Below are 17,691 nucleotides of genomic sequence, written 5' to 3'. Positions count from 1 at the left end.
CCCTCAGTACCTCCGTAACCTTTATGGTAGGGTAAAAATGTGAAGCCCTTAGACCTTGCAGTACAATAAAGGAGATTCCCCTGTATAGGACCAAGAATTTCAAGGTCCAGAATCCACACATTAGACGTAGCTTGCTGAGTAGCAAAATTATTTCCTTAACTGTATATAAATTTGTTTCTAGTACTCGTATCACTGCAGGCAGTGAACCTACAGTTCTCTGCTCCTGCAACCTAGTAGACATCTTACTCCAATGTAAAGACACAGAACCTCAACTGTGCTTCTATGAGATGGACAGGAAGCCATGGGGAACCATGCTCAACCATTTGCAACTGTATCCCATCTATAATCTGTACACGGTTTATTCACTGCTTGGTGAGGAGATCAAAGTGAAAGCAATCTTGAAAGGTGACCATGTCATTTTTGCTCATCCCTGAACTCAGATGAGGTTCTATGTTCTGATCAAACTAAGCCCTCTGCTGTACTCAGATAACTCACCGTGATCTCTATACCCTCATATGTATTTTTAATTCAGACCTCCTCCCACCTCACTTTTCAGTTACTTCTACCCACTGTATAGCCCTAACTCTGGACAAAGTACTTTTCCACTCAACACTAATTTTCTTAATTAACTGAATGTGGTCTAGCACATTCCTTGCTGTATTTTCCCATGGAAGCCTTACCACTCCAACTCCTTCCAACTTCCTAAAAAAAGCTTGCTCCTAGAGCCACCTCTAGACCAGTGATTCATTGTTCTTTCTCCTTCACTTAAAGCTCATACCATTCCTATTGCCTTAAAAAGAGTTAGGATATAAATGTGTTTTAGAATGCAACTGATCAGTATGCAAATGTACAGTAAGTTCATTACAAATAAGAATAAACTTATTAACCACAATAAAATAGGAAAACAAGAAGGACTTTATTTTTGCAGCAAACTCTTATTACCTGTAAAATATTATGGAATCACCTGGAAATAGTAAGGTTTTTAAATTATGTGAAGCTTATATATTAATCTGCACAAAATTATTCCTTGTAATTGTCTTCAACAGAAATTATCTGTAGATTATATATTTAGCCATTTCAAATAAATATAGAAATAAATATAACACTTTCTTTAATTTTCCTAATAATGCACTATGGTTTATATGTTTTAAAGAAAAGGGAAAATTTTTTAAAAGGACAACAGATTCCAGGTAGACAGGTTGCAATACACTCAAAACAAATTTTATTACACATTGTTAATATAATTAGTAGTAAAAGCATACATTGAACCATGTTTTCCTTTATAAAACTCTACAAAATTAAAGATTTCTATTTAGACTCATAATACCTAGATGTCACCTATGGTTAAATTTTGGCTAATATGCTTGAAACACTCAGTAAAAAGAGAAACTATATAAAATTGTTTATATATTATTAAAAATAACTGTGGAACACTCATTACAATTTAAAATGAGATTACTTAAAATATGGATTGTAAATTCTTCTAATTTTCATTGAAACAGATTTAATCTTGACAGGTGAGTTGTTTTTGGTCCATGTGCCCCATCGAATTCCAGTTGCAAGCAATTTTCCAGGGAAGTAATGAATGCCATTCAGATTTGCGAGACCACACTGGTTGAACCACCAGCCGGTATTGTTACTGAGGTGGCTGCAGCTCTTCACAGGCTGACCATTGATGAAGCATACAGGGCGACATCCATCATTATCAACATCTGATGTGCTAAAAGGCATTGCATTTTGATTATCTTCTTTTCTGAAACCCCGGAATGCATCACCTAGGTAAAATAGATTTTTTTGATGATGAAATTGAAAGGCATTTTTTGTAATTTTAATCAACCTTTACCAACCCATTATGCAAAAGCATTACATCCCAGAACTAAGGTTTAAATTATATTTTAATAGGTGTTATATTAAAATCTCTCCTCCGGGTGCAATATGCCAAAATCTCGTAATAAATTCCTCAACATGATAGGCATGTTTAAGTAGACATTTGTTGGAACAAATTATGGTGGTCTGTGATGGCCTAGGAAAACTTTGCATATTATCGGTTAATAAATTGAAAACTATTAAATCGTTGCATAATTGTATGAAAGGACCAAACAGTAGCAGTATAAATTGAATGATAGTTTCCTTCGTATGCTTTAAAAACTAAATCCCATCCCTTACCCCTGGTAACCAGGGGTAATGTGCTCTCCATTTCTACAATTTTGTCATTCCAATTATTTCATATAAATAGGCTCAGAATATGTAAACATGAATAAGTGGACATTCAATATAAAATCACAAAATGGAAGCTTGGCTGTGTAGACAGAAGCAGATAATTTAGGTCAAAAATATGGTGTATAAACCTGTCATACTTTGGGGAAGAATAATATGGTAATTGGTAATTTAGGAAAAGAAAATAATTTACACACAAATTTTTATACCAGTACCATTTTACATCACTTTAGATAGAGAGGTATGGATGAAAGTGAAACCTCTACCTTTCAGGAACAAATTTATAACTGCAAAAGTTGTTTGATTTTATTTAGTGGCCACCAAGTTTACATTAAATGCCTAATGCCCTCAAGAAAAAAATCAGCTATACCACTGAGGTATGCCTTTTCTTCATGTCTCTCCATATGATATGCATACTAATTGGATAGTAGTTAAAACACCACCATATTTTAAAGACTTACATTGGACATTCTATGTATGGTATCCCTGATAGTCACAGTAATCTTCAAAGATTAAGTATCTTGGCCAAGGCAACCTGGCTAACTAAGTAGCAGGGGTAGAAGTCATGTTTGTTTGTTTCTTTTAAAACATATAAATAAAAGATTCTAATTAGTCCCATTGTACTTAGATTTCACTTATAGATAAAATTTGCTAAGATGTTTGAAACACTAAGTAAAAGTGAAGCTATGTAAAATCTTTGAAGAATTCAAAGCCCATGTTTGTTTCATTATGTTCCAAATGTTTGGCATCTTTTGAGATGTCTTTGAGGAACCTGGAGAACTTCACTAATGGTAGTGGCCTATCCTGTACCCCAGTCCTGTCTCTGACCATGCACTTCATAGGAACAAAATGTCAAAATTGCACATATTTGCAGGGAGAATATCATTTTCAATACCACATGGTGCAAAACCTTTCAGAAGTTCATGAGAAAGACAACACTTACGGAGCATTACCTAAATTATATGATCCCTCCACAGATACTCTCCCTGGTTAAGTCCAACCATCAGAAGGATCATACATTATATGAGCTCCTCACTGGATTATATTTAATAATTTACTCTAAAAATATAATGCATAGGTCTATTTTTAAAGAAATGGCCCATTAAAACTCACTGTTACGTTTTCTGTCCGAGTGTAATTAGAAAACATGACACTTTGTTTTCGCTAAGAACCCAGAGAAATGTCTCTCAAGTTTTAGAACCAGGGCAATGTGTCCTCATGGAACAACTGTGCTCCTCAAATGTTCAAATTTCATATTTCTATTTTTGTTCTGAGCTCAAAGTCAAATGTCTGGCTCACCTCTACCAAATATCTGATCATACTTAACTATACTGCTATCTTTACATTCTTTTGACATCTTTTTCTTTATCTTGATTATATTATGTGATCAACATTTGAAAGTTACTTAACAACTTTATTGGGAAAAGGCAGAATAAGGCATGACAAAATTTGAGGCTTCCAAAATGAAAAAATTCTTGCCATTATAAATTGTATCCTCTAATGAGATCCTAGTCATCTTCTAGAGAAATCCCACATAAACTTTTCCTAACATTGTATGTTCCATATTTAGATAGTTCGTTACTCTTTTAGAGATGAAGCCTCAAAAATTATATAACTCCTTAAAATTGCCTCTATATGTCAATATTTAAGTTTCAGACTTTTACTTAATATCCTAAGTCTAAACCCCCTCAGATATCAGAGATTCCATCCATACCAGACAACCAGTAATTTTCCTTCTTCTGTGCCTTGACTCAAGCTGCTCTGTTTGCCACCATTCATTTGCCAAAAGCCTATCCATTCCTCCAAGTACAGATCAGTGATTCTCAACTATAAGGATGCCAACATATCCATCTAGTGAATACAAATACCTGGGCCCAGACTTACTGAATCAGATTCTACATGAGTATGTACTTTCACAAAGCATCCCAGGTTGACTCTACCATTAATTCTTTGTTGAAAACTACCCTTCTCTGGATGTAATCCATTGGAATCATTCTTTCTCTTTAGCCCCCAAAGCTCTATCGGTATTCTGTGTTTTCAGTTTTATTTAATCTCCCTCTCTATATTGTGATCAGTTAAAGAACTGGAAGCATAACTCATTCATTTTTGGATTTCTAACACTAAACATACCTAATGAACAAGTACAATGATGAGCAATGAACAGGAGAGCTGAATTTAGTATTAACTCAAGTTAAAAATATCAGCATCAAAATATGAATTTAATATCAAGTATTTTGAAGTTCTAAAAATTTAACTTATTTAGAAATGAGTAGATGTACCGAGATATAGCCAAAAAAAAGAAAAAACCTCACTAAACTAGTTGTTCTATCAACCTGGGTCCTTGCCCTTGCTCAGATGTGATGAGCTGGGACTCTTGGGCAAGTCACTTAATCTTTCAGGTTTCTTAACCTGCAGAGTGAGAAGAGTGAAGATCAGCTCTAACATTCTATGACTTCTAAACACCAGCCTCTCAGTACATGAAAATGTAAATAATGCCTTCCCAGCCTGCCCCACAGATTTGCTATCTAAATAATCAATTGTGATTACATATGGCAAAATTGTTTTAAAGTGTATAAAGCACTTCAAAATCACAAGGTGATGCAATCATCATAGCAGAGTTTCATAACTCAAGACTTAGCCAGTTTTCGCATTCCTAACCTATTCTGTTATCAGTTATGTGTCATATACCAAAAGAAATGCATTACTTTTATCTTCATCTAATATTGAGTCAGCTATATTTAAATCTTTTGGGTAAATTTAGGAATAAAAAACTTACCAGCATTTCCCGAATATCGTCCTAAGTGCATTTTAAAAAATCTTGTTTCATCCTCTAGCCAAAAATTATCATATGATGCATAAGCGAATGTGTCATCTTCAGATTCCAGTGCCACATACAGCATAAAACTGGTATTCTTCTGATTCACTATGTAAAAAATCTTTTTCAGCCCTAGCCAAAATTCACCTGTTTAAAAAAAATGCTTTTTTAAATATATTTTAATACAAGTTAGAATAACCCTTTGTTATTAAGTCTTTGGTTTTGCTTAGTGTTTCAATAACTCCAAGATGGCACACATAAATTATTTGAGAGACTAGATTGCCCTGGTTCAAATTATCAGTGTTTGCCTAATTTACCAAAACATATATATATGTGTATCTTCCCACTTCTACTTTACTAGACTTGGGATAACTAGTCTCTGTTTCATTTTTTTATCTCCCCAAATTAAATTCAAAAATTCATTTAAAGATCACATAAAAAGTCAAGTTTTACCTTAAGGCATGTCAACAAAAAATGAGTTCAAATATTATGACAGGTAACAAAATGATGTGTACCAGTAAATATAAGAGGTTTAGCCTCCAAATCAGCAACTCCTAAAGAACTGTTTTCTGAAAATGCTCAGTAGAAATTATTTTTTCTGTCTTTGAGAATAATGTTTTGTGAACAAATATTTCTTTGTTGTAATGAAGCTCGTCAGTTACCTATGAATGAAGACATAATGTAGCAACACTGGAGCATACTCAGGTTAAGGGTCAATATTTTCAAGATGATTATAGATCCAAGATGGATTATTGAACTCCCTAATTCAGACTGCATTCTTCTTGCATGTTCTAGCCAATGACTTTCTACCTCCCTCTACCCACTGTGGCATAACCTAAATGTAGAAACTCCTGCTCTGAAGTTTATCCCTCTGCTTGAATCATGAAATTACTGAAGGAAGTAAGGTTCCAGTCAAAACAAACTTCAAGAGCTGGGAGACAATGTGACAGAATTCAAATCTTAAAACTATAGCTAAGATACTAAGTCACTCTCCAGGCCTTACAGGGGCATTTTAGCTACATACCCACTTAGAACTGAAAAGTATTCTGAAGAAATACTGGAAGAAAGGGAGTATAGGAAGTAAAAAATAAGTACAAGAAGGAAGGTGGGCCTGCTTAGTTTCTCACAGTCTGACACTACTATTTAAGTGTCTTTGCCATCTTTCCCCTCTACCCCAACCTCAGATTTAACTGAACAATACATTTTCCTTAATCCCAAGTTTATTTTTTTAAATAGGCCAAGTACAAAGCAGTCTGCTTATGTGAAGTATACCTTCCTGAAGACATTTTTTGTCAAAACTCAGATAATTTTCCCATGGAAATAAGCATTAAGTAAGGAAGATAACAACTTAGAGCCTGCAGATCTATGACAGCTCAATTCAGAAGGCAGCCCTTACTGGAAAATTGGAGGTAATGCTGAGAAAACACAAGTATTTCAAAGGCATTCCTTAGCATGGCAGCTATTTGGCCTTACTTATGACATTTTATTACATTTCATGTCCCTTCTAACACCATTGGCATGCTGTAGGGTTTTTAGCAGTAGGACAAACACCACCACTTATTAAATCCTTGGATGACATTATTATGGGATGTTAAAGACTCTAAATTATAACAACAGTAACTTAAAATAATAGCATGAAAATGATCAAAGTCACCTGCAAATGTTCCAATTAATGTAAAATTCTGCAGGGTTCAGAAATACTGGTGCTTCTATTCACCAGCAAAAGTTGATGCTGCCATTTGGTAATAACGTGAACAGATTTTACAGTTCACCCGGGGTTTACATTTTTCAAGTTTTGAGCATAGTGATTTTTATTGACATTTACATAATTTGAATTCCTACAGCTATGGACCTCAATTCTCTATTTCATTTGCTTATGTAGACACAGCACAAATCTCAAGAATTTCAAGGTCCCTGCTCATTCAGGTTTTCATTCTACAAATAGTTATTGAGTATCTGCCAGAATTCTGCTGAGAGCATAGTCAATACTTAATAAATAACACAATTTAGAATTTTCACTCAAATCACATTTCAACTAAAAATAAAGATTTTCATATCTCAACTGAAGACCTATTTATTTTAAGTAATTTGGCATATAACCAGAGGGTAATTTGTCATATTTTTATATTCACAAGGATTTGCTATTTTTACTAACTATTTGACCAATAGAGACAGAGTCCATAGGCATATTATCAAAAAGAAGAAAAAAGAGGAGAAATAAATAAAATTTGACCTAAAAGGTCACCAAATCCATCCAGATAGTCACACCATAACCTTTGGAAGTCAATTATCCCATCGATCCTTTTCTGTATCACAGTCCATCCACCTCCTCTGTAATCCATGTCACACATTACCTAAAATAAACCCAGAAAAGACAAAAATAATGTAATATTATTTTCATTCTTTTATATAAAACTCATACTTCACCCTTAAAGCCTAGAGAAAGAGAAGATACTTCCACTGAAAGCTTCAATGCAACTGTATGTCATTAATGTATTCAGATTTTTTAAAAATCTCTAGAAATAATACTGTTTATTATAAAACAAACCTAATTGTGGTCCCTGTATCAGTCATTTTTTTAACATATGTGTTTGTAGCATTTTAAGGTTACCCTCTTATTCCTCAACTCCATAAATATTTTTCAGTTGAGTAATAACTGTACCAATCTGATATGGCAGAATGATGTATTTCTTTATAAATTAACTCTTCCTTTTAATTAAAACACTGATTTTTTAAAAGAACAGTGTTAAATGTGCCTGTCTTTGATTGCTCTTTTCCTCCAAAAGCCTGGAAAGCCTGTGTTCAGACTGGGATTTTCAGACAGAAAGGCATGATTTGTGCCCCATCTCAGCAGGCACTCATAGGTGCATCTGTGGTGCTCTGTTAAATGCCTCTAAGAGGACAACTGTAGGGGACCCATAGAAGTGACACAGCGAGAAAATCAGACCAATCCTCCCCATCAGAAACTTCCCACACACAGACAGAAAAAGGCCGTGTGGAGGAAGTTAGGGAACCAACACTTTCCCACAAAAGAGGTAATTATGCATCCCACTCTTCACAAAATTAGAAGCCTTCCCTTTTCACATCTGTTCAGGTCCATTTTTGAATCTGTAGGTGAAGTAATTTAGGTAATTTAAAATTATTTCCCACTTAATTCCCAATTTTTGACATCCTGTCAATAGATGTCAAAAAATAACGTTAGTAACTCTGAGACGAGAAACTGGTTTAGAAAAAATATTTTAATATTTTAATAAAGACTATCAATAAGGTATGATATTGGTATTATAAATTTCTTATGCACAAAAAAGTAACCAGAAAATTATATATATATAATGTTTATATATTATATATACTGTATGTAATATAGTAATATTATAATACTAATTTTAATAACACAATTTCTAGTAGAAATTTCTTCTAGAAATCATGGTATAGAACTACTAAGGATAAATATGAGTAATATATTTTATTTGATTTAAGAAATGGATCAGCTTCTCAATCTGTCTCGCAATTCAGTGAAAGGATTTTTTAATTATTAATTTTTTATACAATCACAAAATTCACTTATCATCCAAAGAAAGTATAACCAAGTGTAGGAAGAGAAACTAAAGTATTTTTAGCAAGCCCCAAGGCAAAGCACACAATTATTTTTTAATATCCATAAGCTAATTCAAGCAAGTATTTATTTTGCATAGTTCTGCCTACTGTAAGGATAATATAAGATCTTGCACCAAATGGATTTACTTTAAAGAGTGTAACCATGAACACTCAAATAGAAAAGTGAAAGACCCTCTAGTTCCTTTATTGGTTTGCGGTTTGGGCAAAGAATTCCAGAAAACAAAACTTTTGAAACTGGAACTTACACTGATTTATTTTTAAATTGTTAAGAAAAAATAAAATATTAAAACAATTAAAATTCTAATATTATTTAAATAAATTAGATGTCTATCCTATTCCATATAATAAGGGAAAACTTTACCTCAAATGGGTAACTAGATCCTTCTGGGTGGATTATATACAAACCACTTGGTGTTTTAGTGACAGAGCCAATGGTATCTTTAATATCAGTACAATCTAAACCTAGAAAAGTAAAATTAGTTATTTAGGATATTTCCACATATACACTTAAGACAATCATTTTATAAAAGAGAATTGACAGTGCTATCTGAAATTGTTATTATTAAAATGTTCAGTAATGATGATGATTTTAACTTTTTGAAAATGAAAAATTATCTCAACTTTAGAAATAAGAAGAAACTAGATAGATAGGTGGAGGAACTGGGATTGAATAAGTTATGCTGCAATAAACCTTCACTAATAACTAACTCACTGTTATTGATTAGTATTCCATTTGGTATCAACATTTATTTAATATATTTTATGATTATGCATTCTCTTGTCCAATAAATTATGCCCTTTAAGAAACCTAGGCTTACTTTGGGAACATAATATGTAACAGAAATCTGTGTGAATGAGGAGGAGAAAATCCAAATGAATAAGTAGATTAATTACTATTGACACATCCTTTCTCCACTATTTGAAATTTCAGAGATTCTGGTGTTTTGGGGCCCACCATTACAAACAGGCAAAGGGAGAGGAGGGGGGAAATCACTTTCTTCACCAGAGAAAATGATGCTGAGGCTAGAGCCTGCTCTGTTGACAATAGCTAGAACTGTAGCAGTCTATAATCACCTTCTCTTAAGCACTCCCCTTTCTAGGGGATTGTAAATATATTATGTAGATATGATATTATAGTTTACACTTTGTGTTATCTTTTATGTAGATATGTAGATATGTATGTAGATATGATGTTATAGTTTACTTTACTTTGTGTTATCTTTTATAAATGTGATAAAACAAATTCAACCCTTACAGCATCAGTTACCAGGAGAAAAAACACATGAAAGCCTGATACTTCAGAGCCAGAAGCTTGGGTTAGATTCCTAGTACTACTATTTACTAGCCAGAACCATTAACTAAGTTACTTAACTACTTTTCTTCATGTGCAATATTGTTATAATAATAATACTATCTACTTCATAGTGTTATTCTGACGATATACATAGTAAGACATTATATCAATATAAAGCACTTAGCACAGTGTCTAGCGCACAGTATTTTGTTGCCTTCTTCTGAATTGCTAAGAGACATTTTCATAATAACTTTATGCTCAGAGATATGATAATAGAAGTTTACAATGAAGGACTAATCTGAGTTGGAATATCTGCTTTGCCATCACCATCCAAATAAATATGAACAGGTTATTCAGATGTTTCTGGGCTCCATATTCCTTATCTGATGATGAAGATCATCATAGCGAATGCTTATACTGTCTTACTATGCATCAAGCAATATTTTAGGAGCTTTTGGTGTATTTATTCATTTAATTCTCATAAGAACCATATGAGGTAGGTACTATCAGTTTACTGATGAGGAAACTGATATCAAGGAAACAGTGGATGAGGGATTTGAAGACAGGTGATCTGACACCAGAGTCCATGCTCATAACCACCATGTTACACTACCTACCTACACTACTCACTTATGGGAAATAAATGAGATATAATAGAACAACAAAAAATAACATGTGAAAGTGCCTGCCATAGTACCTGACACATAGGTGATTCTCAGTAACAGTTTATTTCCTTCTCTTTGTAAGGAAAAAAGAAAGATCATTCACTAGGCTGTCAATAAATATTTACTTGCTTGGAACTTTTTGTTATTAATTCACAACTGTAAGATATATAGGGCACTTTTCTTAGAAACCCATGACTTTAGGAATTACTATATATTGTTTTAGTATAAACAGTGCTAAATTCCACTTTCTTTTGTCTTAAGTTTCTTTTTCTTTTCAAATTTTGTGTCCCAATTTGAAACATCTCAAACATGTGAAAAATAGATTTTACAGGTGGGAGGAATTCTGAGACCTTCTTTTCTTCTAGCTGAAGGTTGATTATTAATATTAAAATGCAAAAGGAGAGCCTGAATTCAGTTACATAAAACTATGCTATTTTCAACAGATTCAGAATATCTGTATACAGCCATAGCTTTCAAATGGTCAGAAAAGCTTCCCAATTCAGGAAAGTACACATTGTCTGGGTTGAAATTTGGCAGGTATTACTCCTCCAGTCTGTTAGATGATAATGAGCTGTATTTTTTAAACAAAAGTTCTAAATGCTCCAACCTGTCCAGGAAATTTTTAAGCAATAAAAGACAAGTATGAAAAGGGTGAAATACCAAAGTTCTCACCATGTGACTGAACTGGTCTGTGAGGAAAAGTATCCAGCTGTTTTCTAAAAACTTCCGTAGTCAAAATGAGAACTCGATTCATGAGCTCATTAACCTAAACACACATGCATACATTTAAGCAAATTTATATTTGAACAAAACTCTCTTAGCTGAATTTTATAAGTGATATCTCTAAGCCTCTTATAAATCCAGCTTTGAAATATATATATAATGTCCATTTTTCTTTTGAATTCCTTACTGCTCTAAGCAGTAAAGAAAGGCATTACTAAATAGCAGTCATTAAATTGAGTACTGTTTTCCTCCTACACATTGCTTTCATCTGCCCAGTTCTGCATTTGACTGCTCTTGCAGATCTGTTCTTTGTATCTTGCCTGCTCCTTTTTTGTAGTTTCTTATCTGATCTCCCTGTCTCCTCCCTCTGCTCTTCCTCAAGTCATCCTCCTCACTAGCTGTCAATCTAATCATCCTCACTAGCTGTCAATCTAATCATCGCATTTCCCTCCTTGGTGTGGCATGAGTTAGCTCCTATTTCTTTAAGTCAGTTTTCCTTATACACCTCAACCTCACCAGCCACTCCACCCCTGCACCACTTCAAGCAGTTCCCCAGAATGGAAGGTCCTACTCTTCTTACCCCACATTTGTGACCTTTGAAGCATTTATCCATCTTTCATGATTCAGTTCATAATCTCTATCATCTGGGAACACTTCTCATAGCTCAGATATTGAATTTCTTTGGTGCATCTTTCTGACAGCAGTCACAACATTTTCAATACATTTTTCTGCTCTCTTAGACTGTATAAGCTTTAAGTGAAGATCTTTTTTTGTTGTTATTGCTTTCTGTTTGCCTGAGGCTTACTATGGTGCCTCTAACATAGTAGGCACTAAATAGTTGTATGGACTTTAATGCATTAAAAAATTAAACAATTATACCTCTAGCTAAGTATATCAATGTACACATACAATAACAACACAATTCTAAAAAATCCATACCTGATTAGATAAATAATCCAAGGAAGCTTGCTGCTCATCCATCATATTTCTTAGTAGTTTTTTGGTACTTCGTGTATAAGAAACAATAGAATTTTGCAAATTTCCTTAAATCATAACAAAATGTGTTTGCTAAATATTATTTTGTTATAGAAAACAATTACAGTGAAAAATAATTTCAAAATGATTTTGGATAAATATGTAACAATAAAGCTCAATCTAATACATAGAATTGCATATTCTAGTCAGTACTTTTTTGTTTAACTCAGGATTATCCAAGAAAACAATTATTTCAATACCTCACAATGAAAGTATCCTTCCTAATAATTTAGATTACCCCCAAATAAGTTAATCTGATATAAATGCGAGACAACATTCTGAATATCAATTCTCACTTTATAAGATGAGCGGTACAGAAGCAGGAGGTCCAAGACTCATCAATTCTTACTACATAAGAAAGTAAAAGGCAATAATTCCATATCATGTAAGTTAATTTTAAAAGTAAATCTTTCTTTAAATTTTTTCTATTAATGATATATTTTTATATAAACAAATTACAAACACACATACATATATACTCATAATAAATCTTAGTCAAAAGTTTTAGCTGGTTGGTTTCTGGTTAAACTTTTACTATGTATTTTTGTTTTTATTTTAAAACAATCTTACTTATAGAATAGTTTCAAGAACAGTATGAAGAACTTTTTCTTAATTCTTTTGAGCATGCCACCATGATGCCCCTGGATACTTCAGTGTGTTTTTCTTACACCAAAGACATTCTCCCCAACACAGCCATAAAAATCAGGAAATAAACATTGACTACCATGCACTTCTCAGATTTTATCCAAGTTTATTCAGTTATACTGATGATGTCCTTTACAACAAAAGGAGTCACACATTATGGCATACATTATTCTTTTAAAAATTATTTATTTCTATGTTCCTAACTTTTACTCTAGCAGTAGAATCACATTAATAATTCATGATATTTTAAAATCTACCTCACCCAGCTTCATCTCTCATTTTTACTTTCAATCTCTCACTTTATATTAGATACTCCCTGGATTTAGACATCTGTCTTAATGGATCTAAAGCCACACTCATAGGTTTGAGAAGCCTGAGATACCTGTGTTACACATAGAATTAAACACAATAAAGTGAGCTTTTTATACTTTCTGACCTAGGAGTTACAGTCCTATAAGAACTGGATCAGAACCTCCTCCCTTTCTGATCCCCTGTCTCATTTCACCGCCTATGTACATATAAATAGATCATGAAAATTACTGCACTATTACTAGTTTTAAACAAAAATGGAGATTTAAAAACTTTTTATTTTTTATGCTTTGCTACATAAATTCGCTGTGAATTTGTATTATATCTATTGTAGCATTTACTCAATATTAGTGAATTCCTTCTCAAAACTCAGGTGAAATTTGCCATTTGTTCAGACGGAAGTAAGAAAATAGTGCTAGGCGAATTGATACCATCAGTGCGTTGTGGCTCGCCCCTTCCCTCTGTGGCTAGTTGGTGTCACTGGGCCATATTATACAAAAGAAGGATTTGTTCATTTACCAAACACTTACGAAGCACCTACTATGTGCCAAACACATAAAACTCCTGGCCTAGGATGATCAGGATATATATAAAATGACCCACACAAATGCTAATGTATATTTTTCCATCTCTACCCTAGAAATAATAAATCATATCCTTGTATAATTGCGGGTGGGGGTTTGTTTTGTTTTGTTTGCGGTACGCGGGCCTCTCACTGTTGTGGCCTGTCCCGTTGCGGAGCACAGGCTCCGGACGCACAGGCCCAGCAGCCATGGCTCACGGGCCCAGCCACTCCGCGGCATGTGGGATCTTCCCGGACCGGGGCACGAACCCGTGTGCCCTGCATCGGCAGGCGGACTCTCAACCACTGCGCCACCAGGGAAGCCCAATTGTGGTTATTTTTAATACTTACTACACATGAAATGTTTTTCTTCTCGTGTAATTTTAGTTTTAACATCACATGATTCCTCACAATCTTCTTTATAAACAGTAGCATTACTTTTACTTTCACCTTTTGCATTAGATTCATCTTCTACAATGTTAACTACTGGAGAATCCTTTATATTAAAAAAATAGAAATAAGAAAAAATATATGAAATATGTTATATTACCTAATATGTCATAAATAAGAAGAGTGTAGAAAAAAAGATGAGATTTCAGGACATATACAAGGATGATCATTAGAAAAAAACATAATTAACTGGTTAGTTCAAACTTCCACAAATAAACCTTATGGGTAAATTCTAGGTATGAACAATAAATATATGTTAATTCATTATTTTTGCTCTCTTTTTTTCTTCTCCAATTCTAAAAGGAATCATTTAGGGTCTACGTTCTAGTGTGGTGGCTCTATGGCCTTGACCTTTAACTTTTACACAATTCCATGTGCGATATAGTTCTGACCATCCCTCTTCCAGAAATTGTGCAATTTGAAGTTCTTTGAATGGGTACTAAGAAGGTTCCCTGAGATGCCTACAACATTTCTATGCCAAAAACACTTTCTGCCCCTAGTTATTAGGAATCGTGGTTTGGGGAAAATGTGCAGGAGAATTGTCACTCTTGTATAAGCTAAAGTATTTACAGATTTGAAAGGTAAAGTATGCATAGATTTAAAAGGTACCGCTGAATATTTAAAAAGGATACCCAACAAGGACCTACTGTATAGCACAGAGAACTCTGTTCAATGTTATGTGGCAGACTGGATGGGAGGGGAGTCTGAGGGAGAATGGATACGTGTATATGTATGGCTGAGTCACTTTGCTGTGCAACTGAAACTATCACAATATTGTTAATCGGCTATACTCCAATATAAAATAAAAAGTTAAAAAAATTTTTTTAAAAAGGTAGCAGTGATAACAGAAAAACAGCACGGAATTTTGCTTTGCAAAATCAACAACAGATATCATTTTAAAAAGCCAGCAACCTTATATATAGAATGGATAAACAACAAGGTCCTACTGTGTAGCACAGGGAACTATATTCAATATCCTGTAATAAGCCATAATGGAAAAGAATATGAAAAAAGATATATATATATTCAGTTACATATGTATAACTGAATAACTTTGCTATACAGCAGAAATTAACACAACATTGTAAATCAACTACACTTCAATAAAATAAATTTTAAAAAAATTAAATTTAACTTAAAATAAAAAGCCAACTACAAACCTGTGATTGCTAGTGGGGAGAAGGAAGGAGAAAGGTGCAAGATGGGGTAGGAGATTAAAAAGTACTAACTACTATTCAAAAAGAAAAAAGAAAGAAAGCCAATTACAGATGTCATTCCAAAGGTATCTATTCTTGTTGGCACACTACTGTTTTTTTTAATGTTGAAACATCCTTTGGTATAAGTTATGTGATTTAGAATAACTCTGTAATTTAAAGAAAATAATAGCAAGCTTTGTCCTCTTTGACCTGGATATTGAGAGAAAGGTAAAGAGCTAATCACAATATAAAAGATATTTGCCCAAAAAGATGCTTACATTTTGTTACATAGATCTACTTTTAACTTTTTGCTCTTTCCCCTAAACTCCTATAATAATTGACATAGTAGATGTTTTCAAAAACTTAGGTTACAACTATATTTTTTAGATCTAAATAAGATTCTTAAATTTTTAGTATAGAGAATTGTTATTAATATTTCTGTAGCTTTTTTAGAATTTATTCTTGCTTCAGCTTTGGAATTTAGTATTGATACAGTGGTAAATACATTTTATAACATTTAAAAATTATAAGCCAACATTTATATGTATAGAGATTCAAATCACAATCTACTCATAGTATTGCATACACTATCTTAGCTATCAATCACTCTGACATTGTTTTGAATAAAATTTTCTAATTCTAAATTTTAACATTTCCTAGGTAACCAGTCACAAGACTATATTTGAAGTATGAAAGTTTCTAGAATAGTTTTTTTTAAGCAAAGTGAATTTTTTTACTACCTACCAGATATTTCATTATTAAAGTTAACTGGAAAGTTGTTGGCTAGTTTTTAACCAAGGCCTGCAATTTCTTTAACAATTTTTCACAAGAAATGTATTAAGAGTCAATCTTCAGTTTATGGTTTCCTAAGTTTAAAAGTCATATTATTTAAGCATAAGTCTCAGCATTTCTAAATAAACACTTTAATTTTCCCATAAATTATATTGAGTACTGTAATTAATCTTTTCAAACATCTAATATATATCTTGAAAACTATATAATCATGCTTTCCTAGATGAAATAATATTGCTGAAATTCTTACCGTAGAATGATGAACACAGTTACATTGTATAACTTCTCCACAAGTAAAAATACATAGATTTAAAAACAAGAGTGAAGCTTGGAAAAGATAAATCATATTTTTCTTGGTTGGAGAAATGAAAATTTTCTTCAAATATCAGTCAGCTCTGTGTGGAAAGAACTCTAGTACACAGAGTCTTCAGTCAAAAATTTCTGGAAGGTGTACAACAAAAACAGAAGCCAGTACTTACTAGTTTCCATGCCCTCATTTGAAACACCCTTCATATGAGAAACAAGGTAGCCTCTAGAGATCCAGTCATTTTAAGTTATACAAACCTTTTTTATCACTACATGCCTGCCTTGTAAATCCACACTTTTGGAATACAGGCAGTAGCCAGCCAGCTAGGTAGCTAAATCAAGTAAGCAAGCAAGAATTTATAGCATCATCTAATTTTTATGTCAGATTATATTTTTTTTGCCCTTAGGAAAAAATGCCTTTGATACGATATAACTCTATAATTGCGAACCAGTTTACATAAAAATAGTAAGAAAGTAGAAATGAGTGATGTAGAGGGAAGAATATTACATTGGAACTATTTCTACAAAATACTAAGTAGAAATTTAATCAGTGTGGACACCCAGAGCAGATAATTCAGACTTAAAATATGTTTGCAACTGAATTTAGCTATCAGTGATGGTCACATTAACCACATAATGCCAAATTTCTAGGACTCTAATTGATTTATATGTTTTACATCAATAGTGTCAAAACTTCAAAAATTGTGACTATAAGGGGACTATTGTTATTGAAAATTACCACTCTCTGAAAGTTGATAGATCAATGTCTGTGATGAATTTTCAAATTCTCCATGATAGTGGCTCCTGTTTTTCACCACTTAAGCATGCCTAAGTCTTCACTATCCTAAAATTAAGATTTTCCTGAGTCTTGCTTCCTATTCAAGGTATTATTTTATCCATTTCCTTTCCTAGCCCAAGAACAACAGGGCAGAGATCATAGTTTTTATGGTACTTGCATAGTGACTGGTATGGTATAGGCACTAGGATATCAATTAATGAAGTAATATCTTAAACAAATTATCTATTTTCTGACTTTACATCCTCACGCACTATTTAAATGCAAA

The 17,691-nt window shown here is 33.1% G+C and overlaps 1 protein-coding gene across 1 annotated transcript; it reads right to left on the bottom strand.

Annotated features, from left to right (window-relative positions):
• Window positions 1-1,339: 1,339 nt before the first annotated feature.
• On the bottom strand, window positions 1,340-16,704 carry ANGPTL5 (angiopoietin like 5). Its single transcript, XM_082660559.1, has 8 exons — window positions 16,572-16,704; window positions 14,235-14,379; window positions 12,272-12,375; window positions 11,282-11,375; window positions 9,012-9,112; window positions 7,266-7,386; window positions 4,994-5,179; window positions 1,340-1,775 (listed from the first exon to the last, which is right to left on the bottom strand). The coding sequence occupies exons 1-8, from the start codon at window positions 16,665-16,667 to the stop codon at window positions 1,456-1,458; spliced, it is 1,167 nt and encodes a 388-aa protein (XP_082516685.1). The 5' UTR covers window positions 16,668-16,704; the 3' UTR covers window positions 1,340-1,455.
• Window positions 16,705-17,691: the final 987 nt, after the last annotated feature.

The sequence above is a fragment of the Grampus griseus genome (genome assembly GCF_964374135.1).
Source record: "Grampus griseus genome assembly, chromosome: 8".
NCBI lineage: Eukaryota > Metazoa > Chordata > Mammalia > Artiodactyla > Delphinidae > Grampus > Grampus griseus.
Note: the sequence above shows the minus strand (reverse complement) of the source record. Positions and strands in the feature narration are given on the sequence as shown.